The sequence below is a fragment of the Tachysurus fulvidraco genome, chromosome 14 (genome assembly GCF_022655615.1).
Source record: "Tachysurus fulvidraco isolate hzauxx_2018 chromosome 14, HZAU_PFXX_2.0, whole genome shotgun sequence".
In the NCBI taxonomy this organism is placed as follows: Eukaryota; Metazoa; Chordata; class Actinopteri; order Siluriformes; family Bagridae; genus Tachysurus; species Tachysurus fulvidraco.
The window spans coordinates 13,766,766-13,785,882 of NC_062531.1; the positions used below are offsets into that span (position 1 = coordinate 13,766,766).

The window sequence follows — 19,117 nt, forward strand, 5'->3', positions numbered from 1 at the left end:
AAATGAAATAACCCATGTGAAAACCTCCACAGTTTGTATACTTTACAAAATACGGAGTATATAGCGTTTATGTTGGACAGGTAGCATTGTCCGACTGGCTGCACTGTAAACTGTTTAATTTGTTTGAGACTTCTTGTAAATGTGTGTTTAATCAGAGTGCCTCGTCAACATCCACTGAGTTCAGTTTAATTATATCTAACAACCTGCACAGTGGCTTGCGTTCTCATTATACAAATTTAATAAAGTCTGGAAGAGAAACCATTTCTGAAATGAATCCACTTATACAAGTTTCCTGGGGCTTGGCAATCTCCAGCAGGATAAACTTCTTTCCAATTATGTTATCCAAAGTCTCCGTCAGAAGCTGGTAATTAATCATACATGTGTCAAATTTCAAATAGTTCACAGTCTCTGGTCTCTATTGAATGGTATAGCAGCTTTTGTTAGCAAAAAGGTAGATATTCTCACTCTTAGTTGCCTTGGATAAATGGCAAGTCCTGCATGATTCTGAGCCAAGAAATGATCTAGTTTTAAACAGCTTCATTACACGGTGCTCAAAATGATTATGGCTGGCGATGCTGATACGGCTGTGATGGTCAGGGTTTTCTTGGCAGCTCCTTATATTTGCTTATTCTCTGTAATGCACTGGGTGAGTATACAAGTCTAAAGCTAATGAAAAAGAATTTCTGTGCTAACAAACAAGCTACAAAGTCCCAATATCTCTGTTGGTGTTACAGGCAAGTAACAGGGTTATACTTAGCTGAAACGCAGTTCAAGATCACTGACACGCTTCTAGATTACAGAAAGCTAAACCCCAGGTGATCCTATACCATTACTTCTGAGATGTAATTGAGCTACACACCTAATGCATTTCAATTAGCATGGGTAAGGTGTCATCCCACCTGACTGTCTTACAGTCCGTTAATAAAACTCTATTCTACCGAATAATTACAATTGCAGTGGATCATTAACTATGTGAAACGTATGTCGTTAAATCGTTAAGTTCTACATAAAAATCTACAAAGACGGCCATTAAATATTATTGGGCAAATATTCTGTACTTATTTTTTACAGTGCAGGAGGAATACAAAGAGCAGTATGCATGTAAACAGCTCATACCTGCAATAATAACAGGCCATTTAGTGAATGACAGATGAAAATAAGAATAAATAAGAAGAATAAATAAGGGATACCTTCTTTCTTAGGATCCACTCAGAAGAGAGGGTCCTCTGTTGTAGGGTTATACAAAGAACATTTAATGGTTTCACCCACATGGGACAAACCCTGGAAAATGTTTCTAGGGGCATAACATGGTTTGACCCTGATTTGCTTTTGGAACCCAATCTTTACACATTCATTCACATTTAACAGCACCTTCTCTGTTAAATTCTTCCAGCCACAAAGCAATAGATAAGAAAGTGATCAGTGATGCGGTAGGCATGCATCCTGCCAGCAGAATACTGCAGTGGTCATTGTGCAAACATGACCAGTTCAAACTCCAGCTGCAACTGTGGACACATCACTGACTCCACACTTGCAGCTCCCCAGGCTTCCTATTATGACAGCTTTGGAGCTTTTGAACACTTTGGCTCTTCTTCCAGCTGTAAAAGTAGTGAGTGTAACAAGCGGCAAGTTCCTTTTCAAGCTGTGCGAGTACTAGGCCAACCAAGCAAACAAAGATCTATGGAGCTCACCAAAAGCAAACAAACAAAACCCACGATTTAGCTTCACGAGTCGGGTGCCCTCTTTTATTCGCAGTGCCTGAGGTGTTACAAAACCCTGATACGCTGCAAGTGTATCCGTTTGCTTGAAGATCTGATATTGGTTTGTGTTGTGCTTGGGTGGGGGAACGACTTGGCCGCCCACCAGGAGAACAGAGAGTCTTTGTGCTGAGGAATGTCGTTTTCATAACACCCCAGTTTTTTTTTCAGGGGTGACTGAGGGCCACTGTGGTCCATCTGGTGGCCTTTTGTAAAACAATCTCACTCTCTGACAGGAAGGATGGGGGCCTTCGTTAGTATGCACCCCACACCTAGTAAAGTACCCCCATTAACACCCACCCCCTTCATAACCACATCGTGGATGGCTGGGACAACATTGTATATTGTCTGGCTCGACCTTAGACACGACATAGACAAATGCACAGCAACACCAGGAATTAGACACTGTACATAAAGACAAGATGGCTCGAACGCAGCTCCACTGAGTATATCTGTACAGTTAATTTGGGGTGAGTTTGGTTAGTTTGCTTGGTCTCTAAGACCAGCTGAAAAAGCACACAGGAGGAAGCACAATCCTCATCATTAGTGGACCTTTAATGGGATTTGAAAACACTGGATGAATCCAAGCCTCTTGGACCTCATTTGCTGCCCTTTTTTGAAAGGGATGAACCTGAATACCTCATGGACCACTAAACCATTCCCATAGCATGCCAAAGGCCTCCCAAAAGAATGATGAGAACAGTTGCCTTGGCAAAAAGCAAACGGGGAAATGGGAATGTGAACAATGAATCTGCACACACATCTGAGTAACAGTGAGGGTCACAAAATTGCTGCTTCTACCTAGATTCCATCTAGATTGAGAAAAATGCTACTGCCAGCCAATTTTGCTAAACGTTCTGGTCAATTATAAAGAATTTAGGGTTGATTTAGCACTTAACACTAATTTATCAATTAAAGCACATCATCTATTTAAGCTGTACTGAAAATGTCATAATGGCATACAGGTCATAGTGTGAACCAAGCTGACATCAGTGCTTGCTTTTTTTTCAGCTGTCAGATCACAGATCAGGCTGATTAAGCTGCTACTCCATCTCTGTCTTCTGGAAAGTTATTTTCCAATTTCCTGATTATCTGATTGAATTAACCAAAAAATAGGATGTTTAAATTGCTTTACAGTCGTCTTATTTGTGTAAAAGTTACACTGTAGTCTTAGTTGCTATAATTATGTTGGCTTTGTAGAAGCCAACATTCTGTTTTCCTATTTAAGCTTAGACAAAAATTTATCAAGAGTAACTCCTCCTAGGGCTTTCGAGGTACATGCACCAAATTCAGATATGGTGTAGACCCTGATCTGAGGTTTGTTGCTATTACTTTTCTAAGCGATCCGACTTCCGGTACCGGGTCTCAAAATGGCCTTTTTTCCCAAAGACTCCCATTATAAAATTCAGAGGTTTATAACTCGGCAAGCTTTCGAACTATCTACACCAAACTCAGCCAGTTCCTTTAGGGTGATACTCTGAACAAAGTTTTAAATTGGTGTACCGACTGGCCTTTCGGTTGTCCCACAGCCCCGCCCCCAAAATATGCAAAATCAAAAAACTTTTTACAACATGGATATGTGACATATCAAAACACTCAGCACAATAAGGGGAACTTCCTCGTGGGTATTCTGATGACGTCAAGTGATGTCACATGAAAACAAGCCCAAGGAGGGGAATTGCGTCACAAGTTTCGGATGATTTCACATGCTTGTCTCAACTTGCCTCTAAATGTTTTGGCACCCTAGCACTCCACTAGATTTCACAAGTTTTCTGTCCACTTGCCTCCAAAAGTAACACTGACCCTAATGTCCACTAGCCTCCAAAAAGCACCGCCTTTGCGAATACTTGCCTCGTCAAAGCCAACATCAAAATTTGTTCCAACGAACTTTACAAATCTAGTTCAGAAAGTGTTTCTTTTCTACCAGCTAACAAAGATGAGCTACAAGCTATCTTACAAGCTCATCTATAGCAGCTGTATATATATATATATATATATATATATATATATATATATATATATATATATATATATATACTATTTACAACTAAGTACAAAACAAGGAAAACAGAAAATCATTGCTAATTCCTTCCTTTTGCTTTTACATAATATTTTTTCTAATAACTAGCTTGCAAAAAAAAAAAAAAAAAAAGAGTGGCAAGTGTTTAAAAATAACACTGTCAACAGAATGAAAAGTACTATGTCCCTTAAGTGTGCATGCCAACCATAGCTGTGGAGTTCTGTGATGGCTACAGTAACACAAACATGTTCACTTTCTATTCACAAACAGGGCCTTAGAGGAAAAAAATGATGATAACCGCTGCCATAGGGTTGTACTACCAGTCAGTGATCACTCCCAAGTAGCCACCACAGAAAACTGACTCATGCACTGCTTTTAGAAAGGCAACCTACAGCTCTGATGATTTTGGGGTGTTGCTAAGCCCAAATGCAATCATTTAAATCTTCTCAAATAAATAAATCCATGTGCAGTTTTTGCTTTCAAAGCCAAAGAGTATGTTCAGGTTCACGGAGAAGGCGAACGCTAGCTAAATGATACCTTGAGCTATTTCAAACCAGCTCATGGAGCACATGAACCAAATTTATACACTGTTCCATAATTATGTAATAAGAATCTCATTTCATTCTTTGTGGGTAAATATTTCCATCCTCCCACTAAATGCTTTTTTCAGCATCTGCTGATGCTTCCTGACTGCCAAAAGTGATTTCAAAAAAATAAAAAAAAATCTAAATCCACTTTTCTCATACTATGTTGTGTGATACACTATCGAGCTGGCTAACCTTTTAATCACTGGACCTCATGATGAGCCAAATGATGTGAAGCCATTCACAAGTAGCACCAGCTTTTGGACAGCATCTCTGTCAGCCATCTGTGGGCCAAGATACAGCAAACTGAATGAAACCAATCTCATGTGCCATAGCAGAAATCTGTCCAAAACCCGCATGCTCCTGATCTAATTAGCATTGGAAAATCGAAATCCAAAAATACAATTTTATGTACTATTTATATACCAGTAGAGTTTATAATGACTATTCTGACACAGTATGTAGAAGACATTAGTCCTGGTGGTGACAGAGCAGGGAGCAATGCCTTGGACAGACACCAGAAAACATCCAGGCAATGTGTGATGGCTCGCCAGTCCACAGGTCCCTTATCTCCAACCTAGCTGGCTCAATAAATCCGAATTGTACTGTGTCCTGTGCACATAGTTCTCCTCTCATCAGACTCCAGTTTTCTCATATATTCCAAAGGTGATCCTGGCACTGTTGGATAGAGTTTCATTTGCACAAGCCCCATGAAGCACAAAAAAAAAAAAAAGATTTATTTCCAATTCTGTGCACCCCAGATATCAACCACACAACAGTGTATTCACTCTCACCACTGATACCGTAGCTCCATCCGTCCCTTCAGTTTGAATTTCTGTATTGCTTTTTAGTGTTTTTCTAATAGGTTGTTCCTATTTGTGTGAGCCTACCATATAATTATTTCTAGTAGAATAGCTATGTTGATTGACTTTCTGTATTTGGTTTGTTATTTTTTTCCAGCAAGCTGCCTTGCATCCAAAGTTTGTTAAACACATGAAAATGATGAAGTATTCCAATAAAAGGGTTTCTGTGGTTCACACAAGCAAATCACTCTTCCTCAGTTTCTGTTTTTTTTAACTGATTACCATTTCACACCACTGTAATTCCTTTATAATGTTTATCATTTGAGATGCTGACTGTATTTTGACAATACTTATATACTATTCGATAGGAGATTATTTACTCTACAAAGCATGTTTAACTTGCTACAGTGAGAAAAGTTAGTGCCCTTCTTAAGAACTTTCTGGCTGAATAGTAGACTATTTAAATGAGGTTAGTCTGCATGAGCTATTATGGTTTATGCTGTGTATGAATATGCCACTTTTATGGAAATGCTACTCACTCACAAAATGCTAGAGATGTGTATTTTGGTGAATGGCGGAAGCCAATGGTCGCGTGAGAATGAGGCACTCTTAAAGTCATGTGGTTTGCATTCTAACACAAAAAGACTTTGCCCAGTGCATGTAGACTGTAAGCAAACTGACCTTGCTGCTATATAAAGAGTCCGATTCGTTATGATGATCAGCTGAATATCCAATTTGTGCCGTTGTGTGCTGTTCCTTCCTGGTCTGTGTCCAACAAACACTGGGTAATGTTTTGTATCTGCAATGAGGTGGAAATGAAATACAGGCAAAATAATTCCAAGCACATAAACAAATAATATTGTAGGCTAGCTGGTTTCACTGAAAGAGTGAAAGAAAAAAGTAGATAAATTTCAACCCTAAATCTCTCTGCCCCACATAGCAGTTAGACCTCAACATAAGGCTTTAAGCTTTGACGGGGGAAAATAAAGGATTATCCTTTGATGTTAGAAAGACTCCATTTCAAATAGCATTTAAAGTTCACATTTTCTTCTGTGCTTCCTTCGGCATTGAATCATGTTTCAAACAGTTCAAGGAGAATAGTGCAAGATAGAGAGCAAGAGAGAGAGAGAGAGAGAGAGAGAGAGAGAGAGAGAGAGAGAGAGAGAGAGAGAGAGAGAGAGAGAGAGAGAGAGAGAGAGAGAGAGAGAGAGAGAGAGAGTGTGTTTGTGTGTGAGAGAGATAGAGAGAGAGAGAGAGAGAGAGAGAGAGAGAGAGAGAGAGAACAAGAAAATGAAGAGAGAAGAGGAGGTGAGAGTGCAAGACCGAGGGGAATGTGTTGAGAGAATGAGTGAGAAACAGACAAAGGATATTACTGAAAGAAAAAAGAGAAAGTACGAAAAATTGTGAAAGAAATGAAATAGAAGAGAAAGGTTATGAATAAAGTCTCTTGTTAGAATGAAAGAGAATTATTTCTTGCAAAATGACAGAAATGAGAGGAAGAGAAACAAGTGATGGAGCAACGTGCATGAGAATGAGAGAACAACAAGCAAAAGAAAAAGAGGCTGACACAGAAGGAAATAAATGTGAATGCAAGACTGAGAGAATGAAGTATGTTTATGAAAGATGGACAGTGAATAAAAAGAGAGACGCGCGAAGAACAAAGAGGTGTAGACGTTTCTCCCAGCAGCTCCTGGTTACTCACAGTTGCCATGTGAAATAGTGATTGGCTCCGAGTCCTCTGGGAAGGCAGCCCCAGCCATCTGCAGCAGGGTGAAATACAGCAACAAGGCCTCTGACCTCATTTTTGCACTGGCACCTCACTATGTCTTTACTTCAGCCTGCAAGAAAGAGAAAGAGATATGTTGTTTCCCTTAGTTCCTTCATTAGTTCGGTCACAGGCACCTGCAGAAACATAGTACAGATATGCAGGTCAGGGCATGATTTTACAAACTTGCCTTGCCAAGGAAACAAATTAATTGGATTAGTTCAGTAACATGCGTCACAGATCGATGGCTGAGCCAGAGGAGGACCCGGCTTCACTCAGGGGATCAGACATTTGTGTTTTTTTTTCACCAGCATGCCATTCAATATGATTCATTAATTGGAGAAGCTTATATGATTAGATCGATGGAAGAAATGATTCCCCAATTGGTCTGCCTTCCATTACTTACTTGAACTGAAAGCTGCTCTCTTTCATACAGAGGAGATTTACGGCAACCCACAGCCCCGCTGACATTTTTATCCCTCTGTTTTTGCTAGGGCAATGTAGCAACAAATCAGCCCCTCAAATCATGGCTGATAATTACTGCAAGGTCAGGAGCACAATCAAAATGGACCGGTTAATTCTCTTAAACCGATTTGCACTGATAGTTTTAAGTCTGTGTTTTTAGTAAAAATTTTAAGTCCTCAATGCAATTCCTAATTCTCCACCATGTTCACTGGCGACACGCTGGTGCCTCAGACGAGAGAGAAGGTGAAGAAAAAAGGGGGAGGAACAGAGGGATGGAGGGAGGCTAGGCGACAAGAGAGCAAGAGAGCTCTTTCCATGTGCCTGTGAATCCCATTCAGAGCACTGTGAAAACACTATTCTCCACTCAGATTCCCTTAATAGCATAGGACATGCAGCTGAAATCCTAGGAAACAACCTTGATGGTGGAGGCACTGGCTCTTCTAAACACGCTCTCTATGCACTCCACCTCTAAGTGTGCATCTCGACTATATTATACCAGAAGACACCAAAAAGGCTCGTCAACCCGTGGTCTGTGACAAACCTGGGCTGACTGTAGCAGTTTAGACATCATTCAGTAAAAAACACAGTGGCTAGTATTGTTTTGTTCCTCTTAACTGCATGATAGATGACCTGGATGAAATACAAGACCTCAGGCAAGACTGTCCACTGTAAATAAAATCAGTGTCGCCAGCGTAGGCTGACATGACTAATATGGTCTCAATCTGACATGACAGCCTGTCACTGAGTATACAGCCATGTTCAGCCCTCATCGCTGTTTATTTAATCAGAGGCATACTATTTCCTACACCATGGGCTATGCTAATTCATTTAACCATATAAACTAAACAAAACCATATGTGAGTTTCTCATCAACTCTGCGTGCTCATGAAATGGGTTTATAACCAGGAGACACATGCAGTAGAGAGTCTTTGAGAATAGTTAGCACTTCAAAACACAAAGTAATTCTTTGCTAAATGAAAAGCCTTAGTGCTTCATGGATAAAGTCTACACTAAGGTAAGACTTAAAGACTAAAAAGCATAAATTCCCATTTTACATAATTTAGCAAAAAGCTAGCATTGTGGCTTCAAATTACCTCAGAACTAAAATCATTCTGTTGCTTACTATTTGTCCAAAGTTTAATGATTAAACAGGGATAGCTGTCTGTCTGAATCAACATAGCTCCTATGTGGAAGCATATGTATGTGTGTGTTGCAATGGGGGCTGGGGGTTTAGTTGTGGATGAAAAAAGAGCATGGGATTTTCTCCTAAAGCAGGATTACACTACTGTAGTGTTTTTAAATGTTATTCAAATGCATAAACCAAAGCTGAAATTAATGTCAGTTTTAACACAGTGAACAAGGAGCCAGAGACAGAAACCTCAGTGTTTCAGTATGAAATTAAGCCAACACCTTTATTACCCCAGATGCTGGAAGGAAATTCGTGGCAGGCAATAAAGCTTAGCGGAAATGAGTCTGCGTCTGCAACGTAGACGTGCACGCTGTTTTCGCACCTCAAACTGCCTGTTCATACACTGGGGACCATATGCTGGTGCAGGTTTACACCACTCACACTGGTGGAATGATCGTTATCAGATACAGCAAACATCGCAACAGTCACCAAACACTGACATAAAGAGGCACAAAACGCAATCAGGCCACAGCTATACAGCGATGCCATGCGGTATGCTACATTACACAGCATGTTGAAATCCAACCTGGAGCATGATTCCTGTTGTCAGTGGAATTTAGCATTCTTCAGCCTAGCACAAACAAACACTCCCAGTTTAGAGAAACTAGAACTATATCTCAAAAAAACAAATATCAAAGCAGTCTAATGATGATATAATGATGATGACTTTTAATCAGATTTTCACATCTGTTAAGTGACAATGGGCAGAGTTAATTAAACTCCTGACAACATAACCTGTAAATGAAATGCTGTATAATTGAAGTTTTATGCCCCTTTTCAAAGAGGTCATGCTTGTTAATAACGCCTGAAGGTGATAACTGGCGCAGTGGAGAAAATGATATGTGAAATGAAAAGTAGCTCACATTAACCACGCTCTTAATTAAGGTGAAGTAGCTTTTAGAAAACTGAAACACAATACTTACACCAAGCAGTGATTTCAACGTGCTAAAAAAGTCACTTCTAAGGGTTTTGTGTGCTAAATATACATGAAGACCCCCAACTGCTGCTTCCAACAGTCATCAGAGGAAAGAATAAAGTCGTATGTTCAAATGTTTTTCGTGTCTGTCAATCAACAGGAGCCGGATAGAGACAACCCAAATCTGAGCCAAGTGCAGCTGACAGACTGAGCAGAACTGAAATTTATTAAAGATAAGAAGGAGGCTGGCAACCATATCCTGCTTCACTTTGATCCATTTATCATATCTCATGCTCCATTCATGTCATTGCTATTCATCTGCTTTCAATATTTCAGCACAAAGTAATGGACGACAAAATCAAATATTATAACTCACATGCAAATGCAGCTGGCCGAGTGTCTTATCCGTTCAATTTCCTGTTAACATGAGCGGAGAAAAGAGACTGGAGCTCACTTATATCAGCTCACAATTCCATATATATATATACACCGACAAAGAAGGCATAAAAATATAGCAGCTGCAAATTGTGTCTCAATTGTAGAATCCTTTTGAGCCACTTTGAGGCCAGTTCTTGTTGGCATTAGGCCAGTCGTATTTCTGATCATTTTATAATCATTAACATATTTGCCTTATAGTGATTATTGATTTGTCTTTTCAGACTTTTTATAATACAAGCATAAATGTGGTGCAGTGACGTCCATGCAGCATTTGAACTTTTTTAAGTCAATTCAATTTCTGTTTAAGACTGTAAAAAAGATATTTAAGCCTAAATAAATGTTACAATGATGATTTGACTACATTAAACATTAGACTGAGAATGAATGTTGTGTTGAATTAAAATTATTGCAAAAATCCACTGAATTGCATTCAGCTTTAATATCTGTTTATTAACGATAAATATATTATTAGGTTTTCCCTATGAAATCACTGAAGTCTACACTATATAATTATTAAAAAAAAACTGTATATTCTTGCAATATCATGGTGCAGGGCATGATGCCATAAAGGCTGTGATAAAGTCTAAGGAAAATATTGTTTGTCTTATCCTCAACCATTTATGGCCACGAAAAACATGAAAAATGTTCAACAAAAGAGAAATGCTGTATTTAGTTGGAACACACCCACTGAGAAAGTCTCAATAAAACCATCACATCAACCGCTACAGCTCTAAATCAATTCTGCACTTACCTTTAGTCTAGTGACACTACTATCTTTGCACAAAAAACCCCCAAAAAACACACCTCACGTATTTCTGACACTTCATATTCTGTGAGTGGATTTTCACAAGAAGCAATGCTACAAAGAATCTTACCTTTAATACTGGTGCATATAAACAACAAACAGCTTTGCAAACAAACTAGAGGTCTTCACGGGTCCACTTAGATCCAAAAACCCGAGGTCCGTCCCGAGACCCGGGTCTAAAAGTTTCATGTGTGCCTCGGACACGGGTCGGTATAATAATAGTGGCATTGGGTCTCGGGTAATTTAAAATGAATGTGTTTTTACCGTTGGACCAGAGAAGACCTGAACTACTGTATCTCGTGTGTGTGCATCGACTCGAGTCCTTTTCCAACCTCTCCTCTTTTTTCCAAGACCGCTTGCGACATGTGGCTGGTGATGTGTGGCTGGCGGTAAGCTAATTTTCGTTGAAACAAACCTGTCAATCAATTTTGAATCCACTCTGTAGCGGTTACTTTAGTGTAGAGTTATGCAACATTCGGGTCCAGTCAGGTTAAAAAAATTGCCAATGGGTCGGTCGGGGTCGGGTCTAATTGTTTTCCTGTTTGTCTCGGGTCGGGTTTTTCTTAAAAAAAAATAATAATTATGCACGTCGGTTCGGGTAAAAAGTGATTCGGGTCATTTCGGGTCGGGTACATTTCTTTAGCCCCGAGAACTATAGACTACAGACTATAGTCTACAGATAGACTACAGATGTAAACTATAGACTACAGATGTATAGATGAGGTGTACAGCATATCTGAATGAACTTCAAGCTTCTTCTTTTCAAAAAGCATCATTGCTTTTGATTTGTTGGATTTCTATAATGCATGTTGTTTTGGCTTTACATCTGTTTCTTGGCTCTCTTCAATCCACTTCTATCTTCCATGCTAGCCAAATCCAAGGCGAATGCTAATCCTCTGTTCTTGTGTCACTCCTCTCAGATGAATGGTAACTGGAATCTAAAGGTGTCCTGATCCTTCAACCACATTCAGTCTACTGTAGGTGGGACATGGCCAACCGTCCAGCAGCGATGGCCTTCTGCAAAGCCTCAAGCCAGATTTGCTGAATCATTTTAGAAGTATGCTGTGGGCAATTTTTTTATACACATGAAACCAGTACATGCAAAGAGATCTTTTATAAGTACTTTTCTTGATCAGCAGAAACATGGCCTGGACAGAGCTTTTCCTAACAAGAATGAGTACGTTAAGATCTGAGCTGCGTGATGTCTGAGTCAGTCAAAAAATTGGTAAAAAAGAGGTAATTTCCAAAGGTACACAAATTGCAGTTTCCTGGTGATTGTTGTAGACCACTGTACAATTGGGAATGGGTGAATAAGAAAAAGATGTGCAGTGTTGATAATCATTCAACCATACACACTTAGCACTGAAAATGCCAAAATGTTAACAGCTGTCAAAAGGTTTTGGACACAGCTGCTATAGAAAAGGTCTTTCTTTCTTTCTTTCTTTCTATCTTTCTTTCTTTCTTTCTTTCTTTCTTTCTTTTCACCAATTTCTATGATTCTAACATAATAATGAAAAAAGAACACCATATTTTATTTTAATTTAAGAAGTCAGCTTTCCTGATGAAGCGTTGCCCATTCATTTTAACCAGCTTCATCAGGAGCTTCATCTAGGAGGCTTTTCGCAAGCATCGCAAATAAGCCGAACACCTCACTGCTTCGACTATGTTCAATATAAATATTTGCATTAATGGCATAGACTTTGTTACTTTTTCTGTTATTTCCTTTTAGAAACAAATTTGAAACACAGGCCTTTATTAATATAGCCTTAAGACAATGAAATATTTAGAAAAATACAAACATATTCGGAAACATACATTAAAAATACACCTAATTGTGTGTAGAAACCTGTGGCTGTTTGGTACACCATGGTTTTCTGTAGCTACTGCACAGATTCTTTATGCTGCATGCTTGACCGCACTGTAAGAGGCTATTACACACAACACACAGTACACACTCTGGCTGAAACCGCGCAGAACACTAATTATACTTGCTATCACCAAATCACATGCATACAACATAAACCCAAGATCTACAACCGCAAAGGAAGTAAACATAAGCTCATTTTCAGACGCTTGGTATCCATATGAAATCATGCTTCACAACATCTCATTCGCATCTTTTCTTCCCTCTGTTGCTAGTCTCAATATATCACTTTCCCGCTGGAGTAACTCCTCCTAAGGGCTCATGACGGTTCTTCAATATCTAATTTTAGGTGCTTTCTCTGAGGACATTTTTGATTCCCAGATCCTTAGATCAGTTGTGTCGTGTAATTTTTCTAATGGAAATTGCTCATTAATTTAGTCAGTGGAGCTATAGATCACTGGTATCTATTCCTTTCAAAAGGTTATGGGTAAAGTTATTGTCTCATTTCAAGGAAAAACACAAAGCAGAAACAGGCACGCAAATTGAATCAGGAGGGGTATACGTGAGCAGAAAGCCAAAGTTAAAGGAAGTCACCGCAACCCATTTATTAGCCTCAGTAATTCAATTTTAGCCTTTGAGTAATTGGCACTAATTTGAAAGCCTTCTGCTCATTGAAGTGAATAGTAAATACATGATATGTGCAAGCTCATTTATATTCTTCTATCCAAAAGAAATTCATTGCAAATAAAAGAGTGTTAATGATTGTTCTCTATAAATTTAAATCTAGAGTTAGGAAGTGTATAGCACTAAACTATATGCCTCATGCTGCTCAGTCACATGCTCCGGATCTTTCCAATGTGCCAATGTGCAAATTAGTGGTTGTGTTATTAGCTTTCGGTCATGCAAACTTTTTCAGGATGCTAATGGCAGTCGGTTCCTTGAGGCTCACAAGTGCCTGAAAGCCTGAACAGTATGGATGGAAACAAATCTGACTGAGGTTGTGTTGGAGAAACAGAGTATGGTATAAACAGGCAGCTATGCCCTGACGAGGAACCTATCTCTTCCAGGCACGACTCCTCACGCACAAAGGAAACTCAGAGCTGTCAGCAACAACTCAGTGTAGATTGCACGGCATGAGGATTACGGGATACATTCGGCTAAAACCTTCACCGGGTGCAAAATAAACAACACCAGTAAAGGAGCTTATACTGCAGACACCACCAGCTATATCCTGATGTGTGCAAAGTGGAGGTTTTCACACTGAACAGATTTGGAGAGTTTGTAAACCGTCTCTGATGACAAAGCAGTTCTTTTAAAGAACTCAACAATTATTCAGCCACAGAGAGCCTAATTTCATATGAATCAAAAAATAAGATTTAAATGACTGAAAGGGTTTCGCGTTTCTCTATAATGATTTCTGATCCACCCAGGATTCAGATCAAAATATCATTACCTGGTTTGATTGTGTATATGTAGCAATATGCTCTAAGACATATAACTGTATAAAAAGTTTATGTTCTTTAAGTGTTAATTTGCTTTAAGTGTGTAATACACTAGCACAGAACAGAAAATTTAGAACATCTACTATTCCTAAAGTATAACGAGGATGAAAATCTTAGCTTTGCCAGATATCTCACAGTAAAATACAGCAAAATAAATAAATAAATAAAAAACATTAGAATAAACAACACTTCTGAATAAAAACACCATGAAAACTAGTTTCTGTGAAGTCACCCATCCCACTCTCACTTTCCAACCCAATTTTACAGTTGATGTGGTAGTGTATGAGACAACATGAAGCTAAAAATGTAACATTTATCTTCCAAAACAAACCTCACCACAGTGGAAATATCACCATAGCAGGCACCCAAATGATCCACTGCCATAAGTGACCACCTCACGACATACACACAAAAATACACACAATTTTGTTTCTATTCGTTCAGTCATGGCAATTTGTCATCAGGGACTTCATTCTGTAGCTCAGCCTTCAGATAAGCAGACTGTCTTTGAGACAGCACAAGCAGACACAACATCCTCAAAGATGAGCTCAGCTGCAATGAACTATAGTGTCCTGTCAGTTTCACAAACGTTCAATTGAAAGCTTTCCCTCGGCAAATATTCGTCTATTTTCCTATTTGTTTTAGAATGTCGAGTGCTGTAAATTTAGGAGGAAATTCGATTAATGAAACAGGTGAATAATGTACAATGCCTTAATGGAATTGAAGAGCGACTGTCTCTTAGCGAGTACTTAGGTTCAAATATCCACTCAACTAATGAGTCCAGCCAGAGAGCATCAGCTGCTCTCTGCTGCCATACTGACCTAGGTATAAAAGACACTCGCTCCCTTTTCTTTTGCCTTCCAATTTCTGTTCCCTAACCTAATGAACTCCCCACCCATAATAAGACAAAAGCTTCTAACACAGCAAAAAGAATCAAACTTCTTCTGATTGCCGGTTAGCATTCTCTTAAAGTTGAATCTACTTTGCATCCTGCCTTCAAGCTGGCACCGATGTGATGTGACAAAGCAGCCAGAAGTCATTAATTTTCATCGAGAGTTGGCAATTAACAGCAACAGGAGGTGTAGCAGCTGTTGGCAAAGTGAAGTTGAAGGGCTGGGTGATCCAATAAAGTTTGGCTTTATGCAAATGAGACACAACACAATGTGACCAGTACTAATAATAAAGATAACAGTAGAATTTCTAGTGTTTTTTCCCCACCATGAAGTACAATCTTTTTTGTCCGTTTTTTATTTGCAGGCAAGATGAAAGAGAAATTGATTGTTGTGAATTACTGCTTCACATATGTGTGATGATTGCTTATTGGCTTAATAAAGGCACATTTTCATTGGTCTCCTTTCGCTCCTCCGGCTTCCTCTCCAGTCCAAAGACACAAGGCGTTGGTCGATTGGCATTTCTAAAATTTTCAGTGTGTGAATGGGTGTATGCATGCATGTGTGTGTGTGTGTGTGTGTGTGTGTGTGTGTGTGTATTTCTGCCCTGTGCTGGGTTGGCACCTGATCCACGTGTCTCCTGGGATAAGCTCCAAGTTCAACAATACAGTAAATGAATGGATATATTTATAAATTCACTAATTTTCTATTTGTTTTAAATTTAAATGCAGGCTAATACCTGATAGTGAGTGCCAACTCTCCACAAGCCAGTTCTGTGTTCTCATATAATCCATGTCATAGAAGTCAGTATCACATGTATTCACAGCATATAATAAATGTAATTATGTTTAATTGTTTATGTGTAATTATGTTTAAATGTAATTATGTTTAATTTTTTTAAGAAATGATGTCTGGAGAAACACTTTAGTGATCCTGCATGATCTTTATTAGCATAGTACAAAGCCTGGTTTGTAAAGCTTTAAAAAAATCATCTAGCCATGTAAAATGCTGAGTAGTATTATTTCAAATATTAAAAAATATCTCGGCAGAATATTTTGACTGAATAAGCTGAATATTGCGATCTTATAGTAAACCATGGCAACCAGAAGTAAACTTAAGTCAAGAAAAGATTAATGCTGTCTGTCTAATTCATTTCCTGCTTAGTCTTACCTTAAAGCAGTGACCCACACCTCATTGTTCATAAGGCTACATTTTACATTTTAAATAAACATATTAGTTTCTCTCCCATGATCATTAATGAAAGGATAATAATCTTTTAATAATCTAGTCTTTTCTGTATGTTTTTTTAATTAATGATTGAAACAGCCTTGTTAACTGTACTGTTAAAGTTTTTAAAGTAATTAAACCTAAACTGTGAAACATTTACTTAAATATCCAAATATGTTATATAATATATAATATCTCACATTTTTATAAGTGAAGAAATAAGTGAAAGAACAATGAATGAAACAATGAACATCAGACATCAATATTTAACATAGCTCTGAAGGCCACTTCAAATATCTGTCAGGGAAAATGCACTGGAAATAAAATTAGATTTTCTTATATATATATAAAATTTTGCTATTCCATGGGCGTGACCGTAAAACATAGTCAGTATATCAGTCATCAGTCAATGCAGAGATGGCAGTAAATCAAAGAATAAAAAAATATTATTAATATACTTAAATTCTGTGAGTACAATCCCAAACTATAAATGGCTGTAGGGTAGATTATGGAGTATTTCAAGTAAATACTCATTAGAGTGACTCGTTAGGGATTTAATACGGCTTTAACACTCAGGGGGCCTTCAGAAACAGCTTTATCTGCTGAGAACAGAGCCCCCCTCTAACCAGCCCTGCAAATCCCAGTTCTTTTTCTTCACTCCTCTCGATGCGATTAGGGCCACCGCCGTAGTGACCATAACCAGATAGCACTCTACTTTGGAGGTTTCTTGTGTTCTGTCCATACAGAAGCCAGTTACTATGTAACAGCCCCACATGTGAGATGATCCTACACAATTTGACATTTTTTACTGACTCAAGCAAGGAGAAATAATTGAGTCCATGGGGTGGAGGAAGTCAAACCTTTTCAAGTTGAAACCGCGCAATTTCGGTTGTCGTCCAGGGTCAAATCAAAGGAATAGTGGTTTTAGCAACTGATCCTGATGGGAGACAGAAGTCTGTGGCTGAGCCAGTTGAGAGAATAGTATGTGTGTGTGTATGTGTGTCTCTGTGCATTTCTATGAGATCTTGAAGGCATCATTGTCCTCAGTGCCAGATTAAACCGTTTCAAAACGAGGTGACATGGCCTGTTCCCTGAAAGAACTTCGGCTCTAATCAAGGCTGCCTTCAAGGCTCACTGAGGGCTGTACCACAGCACAATCAAACAACTCGCACGAGTATGCACAAGCCAAACTGTAACACAACACCGGCAGCAGCCCTGCCTCTGATTAAGACTCATTACGCCATTCCATATAATGACTAGGAGGGCAGAGGACGCACTAAATTTAATGCGTTGATACCACATGTACATGGAATCCCAATGTGCAAGGCCTGAGACAGTAAAAAAATCTGAGAGAACACATTGAAATCCATTTAATAAAGATTTAGAGAGCAGGCAGTTAAAGACTACCTATATGTAATAGAGAAAATCAGTAATTCAGCAGCTGTTTTCCTGTGTGTTGTCATGAATGTCTTATGTTCAAAGAAAATCTTTTGTTGCGCTGACACGATTCCTGTGAAATGGCTGACATCCTACTTGACTCTGCTATAAAACAGGGGAGTATTGAAGGGGAGGCCCTCACTGGGTTTATGGCTCTCTTGGGTTTGTCACTGGAGCCACACTACTCAGTAGTAGGTCCAAAGGGAAAACCCTATTGAGCTTTACAAGGCATCCCTTTCAACCCCCACACAGACCAATACCAGTGTAACAGACTTCCACAAACCAGTCAGGTGACACGGTCGTTTTGTGGCCAAAAATAATCACAAGTCGCATGTCTTATGATAAAGTTAGCCGGCAAATACCCCAGAGGATGAAGTACTGCTGTTTAGTGTGTTAGACAATCGTCATGCAGAAATGTATGACTAATCTACTTTTCTTCATCATGAGTTGAAACTGATCTTCAGTAACACTGTCTGCACAAGACGATATGGTGTAAATCATACCTATTTCCAACTGTGCTAGATTGTTTTTACACACCATGAAAATGTCCATACCGTGTGTAATAAAACTTCTAAAAATCCTCAGAGGCAAATACATCTGAGAACGAGTGAATATTTTTAACAGCTGATTTATGACCTCTTATGTAAATGTTATTCAATATAGCCTTTAACTGCTCACTGTAATGCTTTACAGAGAAATGACTCATCAGCATGGCCATTCTAATTAAGGGAAAGTCAAAAGAGTCAAGCATATTGTGTATCTTCATCATGTATACTCCAAAACGGTTAAGCTTATTTACGGTGCAGCTGATTTGGCTATTTGCATCGGACTGTCAAACCTGAAATTAGAGCACATTATATTGATCTCCTGGGTTTCCTCTGATCATAGAATTTTGGATTTTTACATCTGATCCACAAAAACTATTGATCTCTGTTGAAAGTAATGACCTACCAACATCTAGTTAAAGTGTCTTCTCCGAAACTGTGTGTGTATTGGGTTGCATTCGACATATTAAAACTCATCAGTGGGGAACTTGCTCAGAACCAGATGCCACTCGAAGATTCTAGCCAACTTAAGAGAGGCTCTGCAGGGAACAATTTGTAGGAGATATTACTGTTCGTTAAATAAAACCATAAAAGAAGGCCATGAAGGCACTGAAGGCATTAATATCTCAACAGTAGTCACAAGGGAATTTTTAATAAACTCAATCTATATACATTGCAGTTATAGAGCGTGCTGTGGCAGTTAATCCTTTTAAATGCAGCCTAATTTATGTGAAGTGACAAAATGAAGAGTGTTAGAAATATTACGTGGCCAGGTTGATTGGCAGGTTTTGATCATTAGAAGTCATAACACCTTTTTAACCAAGCCCACTCAAAGCTGCTTTGGCTCACAACTACACAGCAAGTGAAAGAGCTGGCTGACAATGAACCTGCCTTAATTCCCTTCTCCTTC

The 19,117-nt window shown here is 38.9% G+C and overlaps 1 protein-coding gene across 4 annotated transcripts in view; it reads right to left on the bottom strand.

Annotated features, from left to right (window-relative positions):
• sema6a (sema domain, transmembrane domain (TM), and cytoplasmic domain, (semaphorin) 6A) overlaps nucleotides 1–19,117 on the bottom strand; it is a 69,903-nt gene that overhangs the window by 38,230 nt on the left and 12,556 nt on the right. For 3 of the 4 annotated variants that reach the window (XM_047799824.1, XM_027167102.2, XM_027167100.2), the window contains exons 2-3: nucleotides 6,867–7,002; nucleotides 5,846–5,963 (exon numbers count right to left, since the gene is read on the bottom strand). In XM_047799824.1, coding sequence (XP_047655780.1) covers nucleotides 5,846–5,963; nucleotides 6,867–6,966 — 218 coding nt within the window. In that variant the 5' untranslated portion in view covers nucleotides 6,967–7,002. Of the gene's footprint in view, nucleotides 1–5,845; nucleotides 5,964–6,866; nucleotides 7,003–9,875; nucleotides 9,897–19,117 lie in introns of those variants that run through there. The other variant, XM_027167101.2, reaches the window with a different exon arrangement.